General features: G+C 37.5%; 1 protein-coding gene across 1 annotated transcript; it reads left to right on the top strand.

Annotated features, from left to right (window-relative positions):
• The first annotated feature begins 6963 nt into the window (after positions 1-6963).
• Positions 6964-20546, top strand: LOC132556648 (palmitoyltransferase ZDHHC1-like). Its single transcript, XM_060221084.1, has 11 exons — positions 6964-7134; positions 10023-10192; positions 10339-10440; positions 10881-11005; positions 11761-11790; positions 12079-12204; positions 13014-13114; positions 14048-14118; positions 18789-18918; positions 19166-19307; positions 19903-20546. The coding sequence occupies exons 1-11, from the start codon at positions 6964-6966 to the stop codon at positions 20544-20546; spliced, it is 1812 nt and encodes a 603-aa protein (XP_060077067.1).
• The last annotated feature ends 1565 nt before the right edge of the window (positions 20547-22111 follow it).

Raw genomic sequence — 22111 nt, 5'->3', positions numbered from 1 at the left:
TTATCAATTACACCATTTAAAATAAATGAGAAGAATTCCTACGAATCGATGCCGTGATATAATACAAATATTCTATCGTATCTCAAAGCAAGAAGAAATACGACTGAAATTGACATTTTTAGGGGGAAAAAAGGATGAAGAGAGTGTGGAAAATTTTCAAAATGGGAAAACACAGTTTACCAGTTATTTTTATAAACTGACTGATAATTTTGTAACATATTCTGGGGATAAAATGAAATAATACAAAGCCTTGTTGAAAGCATATAAAACCCAGGAAACACGACAACATTAGAGTAGCTCCACTGAAAGAAAATGGCCAATTTCTCAACAGCAGAAAAGCTTAGGCACAAATCCTCACCAAACAATTCTCCACCAAAACTAAAACTTCCAAACTTCCATCACTCCAAACTAGCATTAATATCCCTATATTCTTCTATTAAGTTGTAGAGGGGAGCATATAAGCTATACTACCTGGTTATTCAATTACGTCTAAAAACAAAAATATAGAATAAAAGTAGAAACATTAGAAAACTGCAAAACATCCAACATAATCCTCCCATCTGAAAAATTGAACAGTACAGAAATTCTTTTCTTGGCATTGAAATAATCTGGAACCATCTGGAAGATAGTACTTCTTAAGTGCCAAGCTCCCCCGGCTTTTCTCTGAGGATGCATCTCTATCTCATCATACCATAGTCCAGCTGGAAATCTGTGATGTACTTATACAGATACACAACAGAATGGTCAAACGTCGAGGTGTTTACCCTTGACATCAATTGATATTGGTACATAAACAAGAAGGTCAACTCCACATCCACAAAAGCTAGCCAGGATAAGCAATGTTGAGCATGGATGAATAATTTAACAAGACAAAATTTGGATCTGAGCATAGAGGCCTAATTATGGTCTACATTCATAATCGACTAAGACTAAGCAAGAAAGGATGGGTGACTGTTCTGTTTTACCCCTGGTGCACATTACATTTGGTGGTAGCCAATGGATCTGGTATCATGTGGGGTGCCTTTGGAAAGCAAGGAAGTACAGTGTTCCTGAAGAGACTTGTTGGAGACTATGGGGATCAAGTCCTGATGTGACACCAATATGAGAGGGACAGTTAAGTATGCTTAGGATGCCAGGTTGGATCCAGGTTTGGAAAAAGTACTTGTAATGTGAGCTTCGAAACTGATCATAACGTAAAGGTTCCTGGATACCGGCATTCCAAAAGCTAATTTTTGTGACTGGTTGAGTGTCATGTCTGTGTACTAATGTTAAGCAACAACAAGCATGGTCATCACCTGGATGGGTGACCACTCTGTTTTACCTGTTGTACATGTTACATATATGAGACATTTCATTGTAGGTACTAATTCCCTCTTCTATTTTAATGTGAATGTGAACATTCTGGTATAAATAGAGACAACTTAATACCTCTATTACCAGACAGATGCATAAAAAAGCTGAAGCATTTGTTGGAAATGTCAATATTTTTCTACAAAGTCAGTTATTGCTGCTCAATACAACTTTCAGTACTTGATTGGAGAGGATAAAGAGGAATAAGTTGAAATTGGAAACTTGTCCATCCTTCTATGATGTACAGGGTGAACCAACCCTACCCCTAACCCTTAACCCTTCATTATGAATTTTGACATTTGATAGTAAGTGTCTTTGTGGATAAAATTTTGTAGATTAATGATTTGCAACAATTAAGTTAAATTTAGATTTGAATTGTTTTTGTAGAGACAATGTTAGTTCAAATGAAGTGAAATTTTTCAATCTAGCAGAGAGGCCCATATCTTTTCATAATAATTATTTTGGTGCATTTATGAATTACCATCTATACCACACTTACAGTCAATACTTTTAAACTTTTTCTTAATAGTTAAATCAGTGAATTGTAAGTAACTTGTCTGACATTTCATGAAAGTTACCAGGTTTAACAAATGACTGAATGTGCATGTGTGCTTCAGTATATTACTGGTATGTCACTTCTCAAATTGGGTCACTGTGATTGGCAGAATTCCTCTAGACTTAATGAGGCTGCTGTGGATTTATTGACTGATGATGCCAAAATGGTATTTTTGTAAGAAATCATTAGATTGCAACAAGACTTGTCTAGTTTCACCCCAGCTGGATACCTTCATTTTCATATTGGTAAAGATTTGAGAAAGCCTCAGTGATCTGATCAGTAATACAAGAGAGTGCTAATAAAATTAGGTCTCTTTGACTTTAACCTTGTTTGTAGAAATTTACTTGTGTAGGCAATAATTTCTGAACCATTCTACCTAGAACTTTACCCATGTCATACATTTGGATAGTGGTGGGTCGCAGTTTAATCTTTTCACAATAGTTTTCAGTATACTATCTGTGTCTGGAAATCTCTCCTCTAAAAATTTTGACCATCTTTTTAAACCTGAAAGGTTTTTTTGACCACCATGTAGCTATTTTTCTACTTTCTTAGCATTTCTTTCTTTTCTCACTATTCTACTTATGACATTTGTACATATTGGTACAATTGTCCTTTGTATTATTTGATAAATGTTTGTTTGTTTTTTTTTCTCTTTTAAGTTCTTTGAATTCCTGGTAGGAAAACACATCTGTGGTGTATATATATATACACAATGATAAACACTTTCAATATTAGGAATGACGCTTTCTAATGTCTGAACAATTGTTTTCCTGGAATGATATCGTGATTGTATTTGCATTTGATATGATAGATTGACAATTGCAAAGTGATGAAAAGAATTTCAAGAGTGCTGAAAATTGGAGTTGATAAAACAAGACAAAATGTTGAATGGAGCTTGGAAGCTGACAGGTTGGTTCATAAGGCCATGCACAAATAGAAAGGAGAGGATAGAGATAAAAACCTGACGGAAACAGATTATCAGTTATCAGCTACTGGTTTAGTAAGATTTATTATATTCTTAATAACTATTGATTAAGATGAAGTGCTGTGTGTGTATTATTTCTGTGGTTATGCACATCAACATGCCATGATTTGATACAATCATCCACCCACTGGAAAAGCGGCCACTTAGATGCCACACAATAAAGCTGTTTTGCGAGGCCGGTGGGACAAAGTCTTGCCATGATGGCAGTGGGGTCTGTTGGTTGCTGGATTTAAGTGGGACATATATTGATTGTCTGGCAAGTGATAAAAATACACAGTCACAGAATCAATAGAGCGTCACAAGACAATACACTCTCTGAGAGTGTAGTCCTAATACAGTAGTCGGGTAATTCTGCTCATACCCAAGCTTCTGCCACAGGCTCTTTACTTGCATTTACTCGAAGGTAAGTACTGTAAGATGCACAATCTTGGGAACACTTGGAATGTTTTTTGAGGCCCTGAACATGTATATTTATTCACAGGTAATGTTGAATGGGGCTATAAAGTATCGGGCCCTGTACATGTATGTATACTCTAAGGTATATTTGTATCTATTACTGAACTTGTATGATTGTTACTCAATATTAATGTACATGTACATACAACAGTATGGCAATTTTTCAAAAGTTAAACATGAATGGTTGTAAATTTGTGAGCTTCGAGGGGAAATAGCTCAAAGAGCTTCTTTAATTAAAAAAAGTGGTGAGGGGGGGGGGGGTTATTTAAAAAAGGTAATACATAAAGTTTTGGTAAAATTTGGAATATTATTGCAAAAACGCTGTATTTCAATAACAAATTTTAGTGCCAAAATTATTTTCAAGTCAAACCTTTATATAACATGTTATTTTATGGTAATAAATATAATTTGTTTGTAAGTCGATGCTAATTTGATTATCCTGAAGATATCCAGTGAAGCTTTTTTATCACTCTATCCTCCCATTATCCAGTGAATTTGCCTGTGTAATATTTTGCATATATCACTAATATAATATACCCTGGAGAGTTTTTCATCGGCTGCACCAGTCAGAAATTGATTGTGATGTCATAATATGGAGGATGATGTTGCAATTGTACATTACGCATTGAAACTGACAACAAAATGGTTGCCTCATTTTGATTTAGTTCTCCATAATAATATCTAAAATGAGAGTACATTTCGTATAAGATTTTGTGAAACTCAACTCCAAGTTTTAAATTTTGCTTCCTAAGACTCACAAAAATAAAAACCAAAACATCATAAGAGGGGATAAAAGAGCCAACACCTTGCTTGTACATGATGGTGTATCAGGTTTGCCATCTAGATATGGATATCTTATAGTAAGCAAGGTGAATGACTTAAACATATAGACAAGGAGATACAATAACAACACAACCTGGTGTACTGTTAACAGTGTTTTATATAATTTTAATCTATATTCATGTATGCTGACCATTTTTGTGCGGGAAAGGGTTCATCAGAGCAATTACAATCATTTTGTCATTTCCTAAGATGCAGATTCCTGTTCTTAGCTGATTGTAGATATCATCAGTTGATGTTATGATTGTGGTAACCTTAACGTCATGTATTGAGTAACCATTTCTATGAAAATAGTAGTGTATAAAAAGTCGATTTCTGTAACACTAATTTCAGTTTTATAGTGACATAGTAATGGTTTAATGCCAGGGTGAAGTATATTATGTCCTCTCTTGAGTGTGGCCAATTGAAACAGAGATTGCCTTTATATCTCCACTGTACTATGGGTGTTTGATTATAGTTCAAATGTACATAAGGCCCAGTGAAGAGTACATCAGGTTGTGTTATGATTTCAAATCCTTGAGTAAAACTAAGACATGTTTTTTTTTCATAAAATCTCATATGAAGTGGAAAGTCATTATATCCTGTACAAATTAAATATATATTGTGTATGTACATTTTAACTTTGCATTTTATCATACATTATATACAATTTGCCTACATACACATGATTGCCACATCTTTTTAAGGTTATTAACCCACTAGTCAATGAAAGTAACAGCCCATTTTAAAATCAGAAAAACTTTCAGACATCTCAGTGAAATATGTACATTGAAGTTTTTTGAAGAAGTTTGGGTTAGAGAGATGTGATGGTGTGATATAGGTAGTGTGCATCTTGTTACCAAGCACACCTAGTAGTTCAGGAATGTATTACGTAGTAGGTGTGTGTATAAGGCTGACGATAAAAAGTTTATAAAACACACTGCGTAAGTACCTACTTTTCTATTTATACTTTAAAATGTATTGATCACTCATTATAAAAGAAAACATTGACAAGGTCTACTAAACTGCTAGCTCACGTTTGGTAACCGCTTCATTCTGTACATAAGCTGACTGATCTGAAAAGATATTACAGAAGGGACGTAGTTCATCAAGCTAAGTACAGACCTAGCACACTAACTGTTATTACAAGGTCTTACTGATGTCCTAGAAGGGGCCTACTCCATCAAGCTGTGTATAAACCTAGTATACTAACTGATCTGACAAGCCTTACTGATATCCTAGAAGGGTCCTACTCCATCAAACTGTGTATAACCCTAGTATACTAACTGATCTGACAAGCCTTACTGATGTCCTAGAAGGGTCCTACTCCATCAAACTGTGTATAAACCTAGTATACTAACTGATCTGACAAGTCTTACTGATGTCCTAGAAGGGGCCTACTCCATCAAACTGTGTATAAACCTAGTATACTAACTGATCTGTCAAGTCTTACTGATGTCCTAGAAGGGTCCTACTCCATCAAGCTGTGTATAAACCTAGTATACTAACTGATCTGACAAGTCTTACTGATGTCCTAGAAGGGGCCTACTCCATCAAACTGTGTATAAACCTATATATAACTGATCCTTACTGATGTCCATCCTACTCCATCAAGCTGTGTATAAACCTAGTATACTAACTGATCTGTCAAGTCTTACTGATGTCCTAGAAGGGTCCTACTCCATCAAGCTGTGTATAAACCTAGTATACTAACTGATCTGACAAGGTCTTACTGATGTCCTAGAAGGGTCCTACTCCATCAAGCTGTGTATAGATCTAGTACAACTCCATAGTTGATGATTTTTTGATGTGATAGAGAGCTTCTGTTATGGAGTGTAACTGTCCCTAAAATTGAAAAAATCTCAACTATTATATAATATTTGTGTGATATATCATCTTTCTTAATAAATGAAGTCCATTTCATTTCTGATTTCACGGTCAAAGCAAGATCAGCTGTCTGTTTTTTATTCATTTTGTGATCAAAGACAAGATGTCCTAGTTTGGCAAACCTTGGCATATTTAATCGGGTACAACATCACAGTCTCTAATTGCCTTTGAGATTTACTTAGGAATGCTTGAATTCACGATTGAGGGGATTCTATCTCTGTATTGATTGTAGTTATTGTATTAACATTCTCAGTTTTAATGGGCTTCTTTGTGTTTGTTCTCATTTCATCATAAAATCAATGATTATTTGAGATTCCAGTGTGATGTTTTAGGTGATTAAGATTTGTTAGAGATCTCCACATCAGTTCTGGGTAAGTTATAGTCAGTCATCCCATTAGTGCTGGGTAATTCAACTCAAGTTAGTTTGGACTTACAAGCTAATGAGCTTTGATGTACATAGGGAATGACTTGTTAATGAACTGACACTTTAGGAATGAATTCTGCTTATAACTTACCACATCTTCATAGACTGAAAGGCCAATAATTTAATTGGTCTACATACCGGTATATGTCTTTTTTTTTCTAATCAACATTATGACCACAATTTTTTTCTCCTTACTCAGTATTGACTATACACAGAACAGAAGGCAGTTTTGTCTCAATACTCAATATTGACCACACACATAGAACAGAAGACAGTTTGGTTTCCATATTCAATATTGACCACATAATAGGAAGCTCCATCCTTTTGCATAGATTCATAACCTTGGATGGAAACATGTTTCGTTTATTTCGAAAAAAGATGTACATTTCATATTTCTTCAAATCTAAAAGACTCTGTCAGAAGGAAAGAAAGTAACTTCAAAAACTAATATGACAATTTTTCTTTTGTAGGTTGTAATGTAGGAGAATGCCCCAGAGGTTGCGTCGGCCCCGCCCCCGGGCACGAATCAATGGCTGGACACTGCCTCCACACCCATTACAGTGTGTTGCTTGGTTTGCAGTTATATACTTTGCCTTCTTCTATTTCACAACCTTCGTGCCGGCCCTTCCTGATGACTGGCAGATTGCAGCCTATGTTGTATCCTTTTGAAACTTGGATGTATTGGATATTACCAGTAATTTCTACAGATCAGTAAATAAAGAAATTAGTAGATTATGTAATTATCTGAATTTGATGATACTTGATCCCTGATTGACTAGTGACAGCAGAAAATTATCGAGTTGATTGAGGTCACTGGTATTGCTCTTGATAATCGGTGTTTATTAGCTCACCTCTCAATGACAAGGGAGGTCATGCTGTTAATCCCTGTGTAAGCATCAGTGTTGGTTTCTAAATGTTAAGTTTTTGGTGCAAGAGTTGACAGGCATCAAGAAAATTCTTCATAAATGTACTAGGGTACTGAGAGTTTGGTTTGAGAGTTGCTGTGGATATGAACTATTACTTTCTGGAGTCCGAATGAATACTTTTTTTGAAAAAAAAGTCTTCTTTTATTGTAAATATTTTGAATTTGGACTTTTCATGCCAAATCTAATAACATATGTTCCATAGTACAAGTGTTAAAATGCATCAGTAAACTCCTTTATAAGTGTGTAATGGTAATGATATTTGGTTTGAGGGTTGCTGTTAGGGTGTTGAAAGACAATAATTCATCCGGAGATATCAGTTTATTGGGATATAGACTCAAATAGATGAAACCATCCCCTTAATACAGTTTTAGGTTTAGTGATAAACAATATGAGACAAGCTTTTATACCATAGGTGGTAATCTGATCTTCTAAAGTGGAAAAAAAAAATAGCTGACATCCTTTTTCACAATGAGATCTTTTCCACCAGAATTTCTTACATAGTCTTTTCTAGTATAAAATTTTCCAAGTCTTGAGAGTCAGGGACAAATGACTACATTAAAAAATTATTCCAATTCAGACTTTCTTGGAACTTATTCATCAGACTTTTCACCAAAATTTACTCCGTGGCAATGAACTGATTAAGTTTCTTGTTTTGATATTTCAAGTATGAATATTGAGATGTGGATATCATTTGGTAACGTTGGAGCTTCCTACAAATATGTTACAAATCCATCATCAATCGTACCTACTCAAAGCTGTACATTTTCATGTGAACTACATGCAATGTGTTTGTGAAAGAAAAGGCAAAAATAATACACATTCTGGTAGAGTGCCCTGAACAGAAATCGAACCAAGTTCCCCAATGTGATAATGAACAGCTCTATTGAAAGAGTCAAAGAAGCATGCTCCATCAGCTGAGTGACAGAACATGTTAAGCACCATGTACAAGCCACAAGTTCACCAGCCAACTCCCCTTTTTTTTCTTGAGATATTTTTAATCTCAACTTGAGATTCCAAATACCACAACCCTTGGGATTTTGTTAGGCACCATTGTGTAAGAACAAGGAAAACACACATTTCTGTTGAGTGCCTCGGCCAGAAATTGAATCCAGGTCCCCAACATGATGGTTTACCAGCTCTACCAACAGAGAGTCAAAGAAATATGCTAAGTCAGCTGAGTGACAGACTTTAACACTTTGTACAAGCCACACCGACTTGTTCCCTTTACGTGCTTTGTATTCGTGAGTTGATAGTTATTTGGTTCCATGCAATGATAAATCAATAAGCACGTTATAATTTGTGGTTTTTAAAGTGGTTTTTGGAAGAAAGACAACATTTGATTTTATGGCTCTAACACCTTTTAAGTTTTCATCGCTGGTTGCCAAGTTGATCTTTCTATGATTGTCAGTTTAAAAAACAGTAAGAAAAGCTGGTGCGTTAAGGAAGAAGTATTATCTCAAAATATTAGGATTTTTGTGTACATGTACTGTGTGCTGTTAGTCCTTGTTCAGAAATGTGTGATGTTGAGTGTTGATACACATCTGTAAAGAACGCCTCATTGTATTGATTTGTTTGTGTTGGTAGTAAAATGTCTTCCCCACAGAACCAGTAATGTGTAATTATGTCAGTTGAGTGATTAAACACAGACTTGACATCTAGTGTGAGAAAGTATTCCATCAAGCTATATTAACCAAGATTTTTTGTCTCAGTTAGAATTTAAGGAAGCGTGGCTGCTTTATTGTTGGGTTTATTTAATCAATAACGTTTATGATGAATGACTGAGGAATAAGTCAGGTCTGTAATTCAAACAATCAGGAATAAAGTAAATCTACATGTACAAGTATTAGTTAGTAGGGCGTAAATGATCATATGTAAAGAAACAGTAATACACAGAGAAAACCCACATTGTTGGACAGGTAATCCTGTGCCTTTTTTACATTCAATTCAGGAATCAAAGTCGGGTGAAAGGTGAGGATGTTGTTCTCTGTGTTGAGGATGTTATTATCTGTGTTGTCCAACCAGCCAGAATGAGTCCATAGAATGCTGAGGATCAAAATAACACAGACTGAAGTTAACACATAATACTTTCCTCCATGACTTTATCAAGAGCTCTATAGAAGTGCCCTGTTGTAATTTATTTGTTTTTAAGAACTATCTTCAGCCATGCTATTGTCATCATGCTGTCAAGGAAGTGAACACAGCAATCAATTTGAAGTCCCCATGCAACAATACAATCACAGTGATTTTCTCATTGGTTATAGCTGTAACTTTACACTATCTAAGGGGAAAAAAGCACTATCATCTAAATTCCTTGTGTTTTGTAAACAGTCGTTTCATCACCATTACACGCGGCTAACAGAAGAACTGATTTCCCAAGTTGTCAATTTATGTTTTTACTGTATATCATGTAGCCCAAAATAAGCTGTGTTTCTTGGCAAGAACATGTTATTTTTATCAAATGAAGAAATCTGCTGTATGTGCCCAATTACTAGGAAAACAATATTTGTTAAAATCTTGATTTATACAACATAGACTGCTGATTAGGAGAGTAGCACTGGAAAATAGCAGTTTATTCATTGGTCACCTTGTGGTCACTTGAAATTCCTTGACCACCTACAGTTAACAGGGTTAGCTTTCCTGTGTCACATTCTCACCCATGTGGTGGCAAGCAGTATCAACCCTGCTGACCCCGCTGTGTTGAGGATACAGAATGGCAGGGAGGAATTTGACCGTACCAAACACCGCCATGTCATTGAGAATATGCACTGCTACATCTGTGATGCTGATGTGTAAGTATTCTTGGGGCTAAGTTTGTATAACTGAAATGCTGTAGGTAAATAAGGATATGAAACATTTGAAAGTCCTTTTAAATTCTGATGAATTTTGCAGTGCATGATTGGTTTGATGATATGTAGGTTATATTTCTATTTTGCAGGGGATCCCGGTCAAAACATTGCAGTGCCTGTAATAAGTGTGTGAATGATTTTGACCACCACTGTAAATGGCTCAACAACTGTGTGGGAGGCAGAAACTACAGGTATATCTCCAAAAGGCCAGGTGTACAAACCATGTCACGGTCTAGTTACCGTGGAGGAAGGGAGAGGGTAAAGCTTGAGGGGAGGGGATGGAATATGTGTCACTGTCCAAGGCAATAACTTTAGTAGAACATGCAGAGGATGGAGGGTGAGGGAAGAGCTTGAAGGATGGATGAAAAATGTGTCACTGTCCGATAACTGATATGATACATGTTGAAGGAGGGAGAGGGAAGAACTTGTAGGAGTAAAATATTTGTCCTGAAGAAATACTGTTGCTGTTGTGTAACTGTATTGTCCTATAGTTAATGTTTATTGTAGTATAACTTACAGCTTCTTGGTGGTTATTCAGTGATTGTTTCGGTTGTGTGTTTGGAAATATACCCAGGGGATATGGACATGATTTAATACATAGATTATGACAAATTTTTGTGTTTGTTTACAGGTGGTTTTTACAGGTACTCCTCACTGGTATCATTGGTATTTTCTTTATACTGGTGGTCACACTGGTAGAAATCATTGCCTACAGCACAGATGCTGAGACTGGAAACATTCTACAGCCATATATAGGTAGGCACTGTAACAACACCTCTTGTCTTCTTGGTTCAGGGCCAAAGTACCATCTTTAGTTATGACGTTGCCTTGCAGGTAGGGCACAAGAATAGTAACTGTATGCTGTACCCATGGTATGATCATAAATGATGACTAAATTAGGGATCTTATCTGGTCTCTTCTTCCTTAACAACTACCTTCTCTCTAATGTCTCTCTTGGCACTGCCTCACTTTTGACTTTTGAGTGTTCACCCCTGTGAGGAAGGCTAATAGCTCAGTCTTCTGCAGGAGACATACCAGAATCTTAACAATGGTAGTTACTGATGCCTATTTACAGTTCATTATTGTGGTACTGTAGAGTATAGTTGCTAGTTGTCGGTATAATGTGACTGGGTAGGATGTGTCTTTCCAGATGCCTTCAGCAGTATACTTTAGTATAGTAGCAATATAAAAATTTCAGTTCCACACTATCACAGGGAGGCTTAAATGGACATATTTCAACCTCTCAAAAAACACATTCTTCTTGCATACATTTGTACATACAAAGGCCACCATTACATGACCATAGATGTTAATAGGATGCTAAACCATGACGTAGAATTCAGCCATGTAGTTCTAGCCAATTACTGTGTCCCATTTCATATGTACCGATTATAATTAAGGGGAGGTTACTGTTGTAAAAATGTTTTTCTTAGGACCTCAGTGTTTTGTATGAATGCTTTGGTGTCATTTGGATGATTATTATGTAAATGATATTTCTTGTTTTGTTTCAGATGTGAAGAATAATGTAACAAGTGAACCAGGTAATTAGTACAGGGGTAAACATAAACATGTCTTAACTTTCAATGTCACATGTATATAATGTACATTGGCTTCTCTGTCATTCCATCACAGAGATATGATTGTAGCATCTATGAATTTACTGATGCCAACAAAGACATTGAATATTGTTTTTCTTCCAGCTAATTGTTTATAATTTTATTACAAAAACAAAATTTCATGTGAAATAAGAATGTTGAGAATTTTCACCTTTTCTGCATTCTTTATGCTCATTGGTAAAAGCATACTGAGATGACAACTTGTGTTTGTAGTGTTCTACATGGTATACCAGCCAGTATCTGATAGAGGATTTCTGGCAGTCCTTATCATCACCTTTTTCCTCCTCGTTGTTGGACTTGCTCTGCTGCTCCATCTCTTTGTGTTCCACTGCTACCTCAGTGAGTATAATATTCCACGGATACCTCAGTGTAATGTTTCACTGTCACTTCAGTGTAATGTTCCACGGTTACCTCATTATAATGCTGTACTGTTCCCTCAGTATAATGTTCCATTGTTACCTCAGTATAATGTTCCATTGTTACCTCAGTATAATGTTCCACTGTTCCCTCAGTATAATGTTCCATTGTTCCATCAGTATCATGTTCCATTGTTACCTCAGTATAATGTTCCACTGTTCCCTCAGTATAATGTTCCATTGTTCCATCAGTATCATGTTCCATTGTTACCTCAGTATAATGTTCCACTGTTACCTCAGGAAAATATTGTACTGTAACTTCAGTGTAATGTTTCACTGTCACTTCAGAATAATGTTCCACTGCTACCTCAGTATAATACTGTACTGTTCCCTCAGTAAAATGCTGTACTGTTCCCTCAGTATAATGTTGTACTGTTCCCTCAGTTTAATGCTGTACTGTTCCCTCAGTATAATGCTGTACTGTTCCCTCAATATAATGCTGTACTGTTCCCTCAATATAATGCTGTACTGTTCCCTCAGTATAATGTTCCACTGTTACCTCAATATAATGCTGTACTGTTCCCTCAATATAATGCTGTACTGTTCCCTCAGTATAATGGTGTACTGTTACCTCAGTATAATGTTGTACTGTTACCTCAGTATAATGCTGTACTGTTCCCTCAGTATAATGGTGTACTGTTACCTCAGTATAATGTTGTACTGTTACCTCAGTAAAGTGTTTCACTGTTACCTCACTATAATAGTATCATAACTTCTATGTCTGTGTTTCAGTGTACAACCATATAAGTACATATGACTACATAGTAAAACAAAGAGAGAATGATGACAGTAAAAAGAGAAGTGCAGACAAAGTCCAAAATAAAACAAAACGGGTAAGTTATCTCCCCTTTCTTGATTTGATATAACACTACTAAAATGTTCCATGGCTTATTCCGTATGGAGGATATAAAGAACTGCAAACAAAAATTTTCTTTAGTAGTGCTGTTAGATTATCTCATGTAAATCCATCTAGACCCTGTATTAACTAAGATTACTATAACTTAAAGTTAAAGAACAGATATCAAGGCTGCCTATAGGAAAGGTGTAGGGCAGGGGTCGGTGGGAAGTCTGTCAGCTACATTTCTGATACATTTCTTATACAATATTAATAATTGTAAATGTGGTTATTTCCAGGGGGGTTGATTTCAGTTAGCAACTTGTATGTGTGTAGGTTATTTATAATCTCTACCACACATTGCATGTGTTATTCAACTCATAAGTCATTTATCAATCATTGCAAGTGTTGTTTGACATAACTGATAAACCATGTGTGGTATAACACCTGACACTTCACAGAAATTCAAGTGAGGAATAAAATGGTTCTATAATGTTCTTGTTATCTAATTTTCATACACATTTCTACCATATAATAGACATGAAAATACTGTTTTTGTTAATTTCTTGTTAGAAGTTGAAATAAATTATAATATTTCTAAAAAAAATTCTGGAATTGTCATTTTTGAATATTAATAAGTGGCATTTTTTTTGTTATAAAAGTCAATAGTTCCCAAGTGTAAAATGTATTTTTTTCTCGTGGAAGAAACCGGTCAAAAGTGAGTGATTTTTTGTAACTTTTGAAAATAATTGACTCAAGTGAAATGAATACCAGAAACAACAACCACTGTTTGTGTAACCACTCTGTATATTTTGATATGTAATACATTACACATTCATGATCTGTTTGTGATCATGTATATTTCAGATAATCAAGGTTGTTCCCAGTATTGACCGAATATAAAAATAGTTTGATGTCGTGTATATTTCAGATAAACAAAGTTGTTCCGAGTAAACAAAGACAAAGTATAAGAATGATGAATTCATCACCCCAAACTAAGTTGTAAGTATTACGGTTCATATGACAGGCTTAAGTAGTGTCCCATTCCTTACTAATTACAAACTAATACAGAAATGTAATATGGAAATGTTCTGTAATTTATTTCATTTCCAGAATACTTCTCAGTAAAATCTTCTTTTTTTTTTAAATATCAATAGACATTTTTTTTTTACCTATGACAAGAGTCGAATGTGATTTTTCTCTACAATCTGTATATAATGCAGTGAATTTGTTTGAGAATGTAATCAAACTTATCATGAGTTTCATTACTTATAATGTGATAGAGCCCACCAGTCAAATAAATGTTACAGTCCAGACTGTATCACTATCCCACTGTTATAGTCCAGACTGTATCACTACCCTACTGTTATAGTCCAGACTGTATCACTACCCCACTGTTATAGTCCAGACTGTATCACTACCCCACTGTTATAGTCCAGACTGTATCACTACACCACTGTTATAGTCCAGACTGTATCACTACACCACTGTTATAGTCCAGACTGTATCACTACCCCACTGTTATAGTCCAGACTGTATCACTACCCTACTGTTATAGTCCAGACTGTATCACTACCCCACTGTTATAGTCCAGACTGTATCACTACCCCACTGTTATAGTCCAGACTGTATCACTACCCCACTGTTATAGTCCAGACTGTATCACTACCCCACTGTTATAGTCCAGACTGTATCACTACCCCACTGTTATAGTCCAGACTGTATCACTACACCAATGTTATAGTCCAGACTGTATCACTACCCCACTGTTATAGTCCAGACTGTATCACTACCCCACTGTTATAGTCCAGACTGTATCACTACCCCACTGTTATAGTCCAGACTGTATCACTACCCCACTGTTATAGTCCAGACTGTATCACTGTTATAGTCCAGACTGTATCACTACCCCACTGTTATAGTCCAGACTGTATCACTACCCCACTGTTATAGTCCAGACTGTATCACTACTCCACTGTTATAGTCCAGACTGTATCACTACCCCACTGTTATAGTCCAGACTGTATCACTACCCACTGTTATAGTCCAGACTGTATCACTACCCCACTGTTATAGTCCAGACTGTATCACTACCCCACTGTTATAGTCCAGACTGTATCACTACCCCACTGTTATAGTCCAGACTGTATCACTACCCCACTGTTATAGTCCAGACTGTATCACTACCCCACTGTTATAGTCCAGACTGTATCACTACCCCACTGTTATAGTCCAGACTGTATCACTACCCCACTGTTATAGTCCAGACTGTATCACTACCCCACTGTTATAGTCCAGACTGTATCACTACACCACTGTTATAGTCCAGACTGTATCACTACCCCACTGTTATAGTCCAGACTGTATCACTACCCCACTGTTATAGTCCAGACTGTATCACTACCCCACTGTTATAGTCCAGACTGTATCACTACCCCACTGTTATAGTCCAGACTGTATCACTACCCCACTGTTATAGTCCAGACTGTATCACTACCCCACTGTTATAGTCCAGACTGTATCACTACCCCACTGTTATAGTCCAGACTGTATCACTACACCACTGTTATAGTCCAGACTGTATCACTACCCCACTGTTATAGTCCAGACTGTATCACTACCCCACTGTTATAGTCCAGACTGTATCACTACCCCACTGTTATAGTCCAGACTGTATCACTACCCCACTGTTATAGTCCAGACTGTATCACTACCCCACTGTTATAGTCTAGACTGTATCACTACCCCACTGTTATAGTCCAGACTGTATCACTACCCCACTGGTACTGTCCAGACTGTATCACTACCCCACTGTTATAGTCCAGACTGTATCACTACCCCACTGTTATAGTCCAGACTGTATCACTACCCCACTGTTATAGTCCAGACTGTATCACTACCCCACTGTTATAGTCCAGACTGTATCACTACCCCACTGTTATAGTCCAGACTGTATCACTACCCCACTGTTATAGTCCAGACTGTATCACTACCCCACTGTTATAGTCCAGACTGTATCACTACACCACTGTTATAGTCCAGACTGTATCACTACCCCACTGTTATAGTCCAGACTGTATCACTACCCCACTGTTATAGTCCAGACTGTATCACTACCCCACTGTTATAGTCCAGACTGTATCACTACCCCACTGTTATAGTCCAGACTGTATCACTACCCTACTGTTATAGTCCAGACTGTATCACTACTCCACTGTTATAGTCCAGACTGTATCACTACCCACTGTTACTGTCCAGACTGTATCACTACTCCACTGTTATAGTCCAGACTGTATCACTACCCCACTGTTATAGTCCAGACTGTATCACTACCCCACTGTTATAGTCCAGACTGTATCACTACCCCACTGTTATAGTCCAGACTGTATCACTACTCCACTGTTATAGTCCAGACTGTATCACTACCCCACTGTTATAGTCCAGACTGTATCACTACCCCACTGACTGTATCACTACCCCACTGTTATAGTCCAGACTGTATCACTACCCCACTGTTATAGTCCAGACTGTATCACTACCCCACTGTTATAGTCCAGACTGTATCACTACACCAAAGTTATAGTCCAGACTGTATCACTACCCCACTGTTATAGTCCAGACTGTATCACTACCCCACTGTTATAGTCCAGACTGTATCACTACCCCACTGTTATAGTCCAGACTGTATCACTACCCCACTGTTATAGTCCAGACTGTATCACTACCCCACTGTTATAGTCCAGACTGTATCACTACCCCACTGTTATAGTCCAGACTGTATCACTACCCCACTGTTATAGTCCAGACTGTATCACTACCCCACTGTTATAGTCCAGACTGTATCACTACCCCACTGTTATAGTCCAGACTGTATCACTACCCCACTGTTATAGTCTAGACTGTATCACTACCCCACTGTTATAGTCCAGACTGTATCACTATACCACAGTTATAGTCCAGACTGTATCACTACCCCACTGTTATAGTCCAGACTGTATCACTACCCCACTGTTATAGTCCAGACTGTATCACTACCCCACTGTTATAGTCCAGACTGTATCACTACCCCACTGTTATAGTCCAGACTGTATCACTACCCCACTGTTATAGTCCAGACTGTATCACTACCCCACTGTTATAGTCCAGACTGTATCACTACCCCACTGTTATAGTCCAGACTGTATCACTACCCCACTGTTATAGTCCAGACTGTATCACTACCCTACTGTTATAGTCCAGACTGTATCACTACCCCACTGTTATAGTCCAGACTGTATCACTACACCACTGTTATAGTCCAGACTGTATCACTACCCCACTGGTACTGTCCAGACTGTATCACTACCCACTGTTATAGTCCAGACTGTATCACTACCCCACTGTTATAGTCCAGACTGTATCACTACCCCACTGTTATAGTCCAGACTGTATCACTACCCGACTGTTACTGTCCAGACTGTATCACTACCCCACTGTTATAGTCCAGACTGTATCACTACCCCACTGTTATAGTCCAGACTGTATCACTACCCCACTGTTATAGTCCAGACTGTATCACTACCCCACTGTTATAGTCCAGACTGTATCACTACCCCACTGTTATAGTCCAGACTGTATCACTACCCCACTGTTATAGTCCAGACTGTATCACTACCCCACTGTTATAGTCCAGACTGTATCACTACCCACTGTTATAGTCCAGACTGTATCACTACCCCACTGTTATAGTCCAGACTGTATCACTACCCCACTGTTATAGTCCAGACTGTATCACTACACCACTGTTATAGTCCAGACTGTATCACTACCCCACTGTTATAGTCCAGACTGTATCACTACCCCACTGTTATAGTCCAGACTGTATCACTACCCCACTGTTATAGTCCAGACTGTATCACTACCCCACTGTTATAGTCCAGACTGTATCACTACCCCACTGTTATAGTCCAGACTGTATCACTACCCCACTGTTATAGTCCAGACTGTATCACTACCCCACTGTTAATGTCCAGACTGTAACACTACCCCACGCATAAAGTCCAGACAGTATCACTACCCCACTGTTATAGTCCAGACTGTATCACTACCCCACTGTTATAGTCCAGACTGTATCACTACCCCACTGTTATAGTCCAGACTGTATCACTACCCCACTGTTATAGTCCAGACTGTATCACTACCCCACTGTTATAGTCCAGACTGTATCACTACCTCACTGTTATAGTCCAGACTGTATCACTACACCACTGTTATAGACCAGACTGTATCACTACCTCACTGTTATAGTCCAGACTGTATCACTACCTCACTGTTATAGTCCAGACTGTATCACTACCCCACTGTTATAGTCCAGACTGTATCACTACTCCACTGTTATAGTCCAGACTGTATCACTACCCCACTGTTATAGTCCAGACTGTATCACTACCCACTGTTATAGTCCAGACTGTATCACTACACCACTGTTATAGTCCAGACTGTATCACTACACCACTGTTATAGTCCAGACTGTATCACTACCCCACTGTTATAGTCCAGACTGTATCACTACACCACTGTTATAGTCCAGACTGTATCACTACCCCACTGTTATAGACCAGACTGTATCACTACCCCACTGTTATAGTCCAGACAACACTACTGTATATTTTCGTTTTATATCACTTATGCAGGAATGAGACCAAAGAAAAGAGTGATATCAGTTTATACCATCAGAAGTCAGAAGAGGAAGGTCGACGGACAGAGGGTGAGACCCCGCCTCCGTCTTCTAGCCCTATACACCATAAGGAAACAAACAACAATGTGAGTGTTGTAAGATTGAAACAATGTAATATATCCTAGAAATTCACTGAAGATCAACAGAAGCAGTATACTTTGGATGTGTTCCAGGGCTCTATTGTTAAGGTCATTATCGTGATCTAAATTAATTTGTCAATCAAATGATACTACTATGGATGAGAAAGACAATATTTGTTTCCTATAGATTATGTTTTCCAGATATAGTACAGGAAAACAACAGTCTGGTAACAGTGTTTGTTTTTGTTCACAGAAAGAAGGAAGGCTTCCAGAACTGAACAAACATTCAAGTGATGATATAACAGCTATTAAAAGGATGAAAAAGAAGAAAAAGATCAATTATAAAATGAATTCCAATTATGAAATATCTGAAACAGATATGATTTCTACTATAGGTAAGTTTTTTTATGTCAGAGCAACATTTTGATAATCTGAATTAACTGGTAAAACTACAACACCCAAAAACTCGGAGCTGTCAGAAATTATACAATTTTGGAAATTGGATTGAAAGAAGTCAATTTTTGTTTGATACCTTTCAGTTTTATCAATCAGAGTTACAGCGATCATTGAGGAAATTAATCTTGTGTCTCGAATTAAAAAGATTTGGGAGCAAATGATTAAAGATAGCAGTTGAAAATTTGTCTGATAAATGAAAATTAAAAATTTTTAATTGAAAAGATAAATTAAAACTAAAATTTTCAAATCTAAAGATATTCCAATAATGAAAATGACCACTTGCTATAATACTAGTCACCTTGTTGTTTCCCATAATTCTTGATGAGGGATCATATGGCTGTTTTCTGAAACATTTCCTGCTAAAATTGTATAGACATAAATAAGATTATGGTAATAGTGAGATTGTGGATAACACCAACGTGTGATGTGATAATTGCCTTCATGCTTGATTGTTCAGAGTTGCCCAAATGTCAGGTCTAAATTGTAAATCATGACACAGTGATGGAGAGTAAAGTGTTATTGTGTGTGTTACAGATAACCCATCCATGTACAAAACTCGGGGCTTCACTACCAGTCTGAATCTACCACTGACTTCTCCTGTGAAAATCACCCCACCCCCTCCACAACTGACCTCTGTCAATGGGGCAGGACCCCCAGCAGACTATCACTCCGACTCAGCGGAGAGCTTGACAGAGGTGGACCCCAACATTGCTGGCAGTGTTAACTCATCGCTAAGAAACTCTTTCCAGGTTCAACCTGGAGACAGTAATAGTGCCATTCAAGATTCAAGCGTAAGTCGTGGGAAGAACAGAAAAAGCAGTAAAAGGAGAAAGAAGAGGAAAAAGGAAGAGGATGGAAAAGAGCAAACAGAATTAAACTCAACTATGCTTTTCCAGATAAACTCCACAGCAAAACAGAACCCAGATGGAACACTAGACTACACTGATGGGTTCAAGAAACTGCCTTTGACCCCAATTCCACTAAGGAAGACTATGACTTCTGAGGAATTTAAAAGACCCAGTGCTGTCCCTCCTCTGGACCTGGGACCACTTAGGGGCAGTAGTGAAAGTGTGTCTTTTCAGCCAATGAGTTCTCTCAGGTCATCCGATACATACCGTACATCGCGTTTGCTTGGGAGTATGCCAGAACAACGACCCATTGTGGACACTGAAGTCTAGTCACTCCAAGGTGCAAAGAAAAGTAGAAAATTATTTTTAGGGTTTGAGAACTTGGTAGAGATTGAGTAGGCTAATCTGTCATTCACTATTTTCAGTCAGTGTTGTTTGTTTCAAAGCTCTAAAAGCACTCTTTATTTTCTGCCTCTCGCACAGCAATTCCTACTGTTTAGGGATAGTTTTGTATTAGCAATAAGTACTTGCACTAGTAATACACTATACTCAAAAGTAGCTTGTTACATCCATAAATGGTTAAGAATGCCAGAGGTCACCATTTTTCAATTGCCTTTGCTCATTATCAGAACTGGGACCTCTGACCCTAATCCAGTGCTTTACAGAAGGAGCTAAAGAGAAGTTTCCCTTAGCAGAATCGAGAAGAAACATTAAGTATTTTGCCTTGTTGACATAAATATGAACATTCCATAGTATGCAGATCTAGTATATAGGCTATTGCCAACATTGAAAATGTTGTTTCATCGAAAAGTTTTTTTTTACATTTAACAGCAATAAAATCCTACTTAGTATTGGAAAATTTGAAATTTCTAGGATGTCCAGTTTTTAATAGAATGTTAGATTTGTTTTCTTATTGTTTAATTTCAGATTTGATTATTTTGATCTGCTTTTCACAGGTAATAAATAATGTGTGACTGGAAATAGGTAAACTATTATAGTATTAGATACTCAGCATGGAGGACATGCCAATAATATTAGGCACTAGGTGAGGGGGACCTGTCCTTAATACTAGGTAACAGATTAGGGGGACCTGTCCTTAGTATTTGGGGTACCATATTTGGAGAACATGCCCTTGGTATTAGGTATTCGGAGTAGAGAACATGCCTCTGTTATTGGGTATTCAGTGTGGGAGACATGTCTTTAGTATTAGGTATTCAGTGTGAAGGACATGTCTCTAGTATTAAGTATTCGGTGTGGAGGACATGCCTCTAGTATTAGGTATTCGGTGTGGAGGACATGTCTCTAGTATTGGGTATTTGGAGTAGAGAACATGTCTCTAGTGTTAGGTATTCGGTGTGGAGGACATGCCCCTGGTATTAGGTATTTGGAGTAGAGAACATGCCCCTAGTATTGGGTATTCAGTGTGGAGGACATGCCCCTAGTATTAGGTATTTGAAGTAGAGAACATGCCCGTAGTATTGGGTATTCAGTGTGGAGGACATATCCCTAGTATTGAGTATTCGGAGAAGAGAACATGTCTCTAGTGTTAGGTATTCGGAGTAGAGAACAAGCCCCTAGTCTCTAGTATTAGTTACCAGGTTTGATGGGTATGACACTGTAACATTTATGTCATATCATACTGTCATTCTCTACAAACAAATTTCATTGATATTGATAAAGTTCTGTTGCTAAGTATAAGCAGAGAAGTATGAGCTAGAGAATCTAAGGCATTCCACAGACCTATACCATTCTGTGAATTAGTAACACCACCATTCAATGTATACCATTACTGGTGCTATATCTCAAAGACACCATTCGTTGTGAAACATTTGTCCTGGAGACACAGTTCATTAAACATATAAGACTCGCAGTTCACTGTCAGCACTCTCAGAGAT

The sequence above is a fragment of the Ylistrum balloti genome, unplaced genomic scaffold, assembly GCF_031769215.1.
Source record: "Ylistrum balloti isolate Yb309-2 unplaced genomic scaffold, AGI_CSIRO_Ybal_v1 Utg370580, whole genome shotgun sequence".
Classification (NCBI taxonomy): domain Eukaryota; kingdom Metazoa; phylum Mollusca; class Bivalvia; order Pectinida; family Pectinidae; genus Ylistrum; species Ylistrum balloti.
Note: the sequence above shows the minus strand (reverse complement) of the source record. Positions and strands in the feature narration are given on the sequence as shown.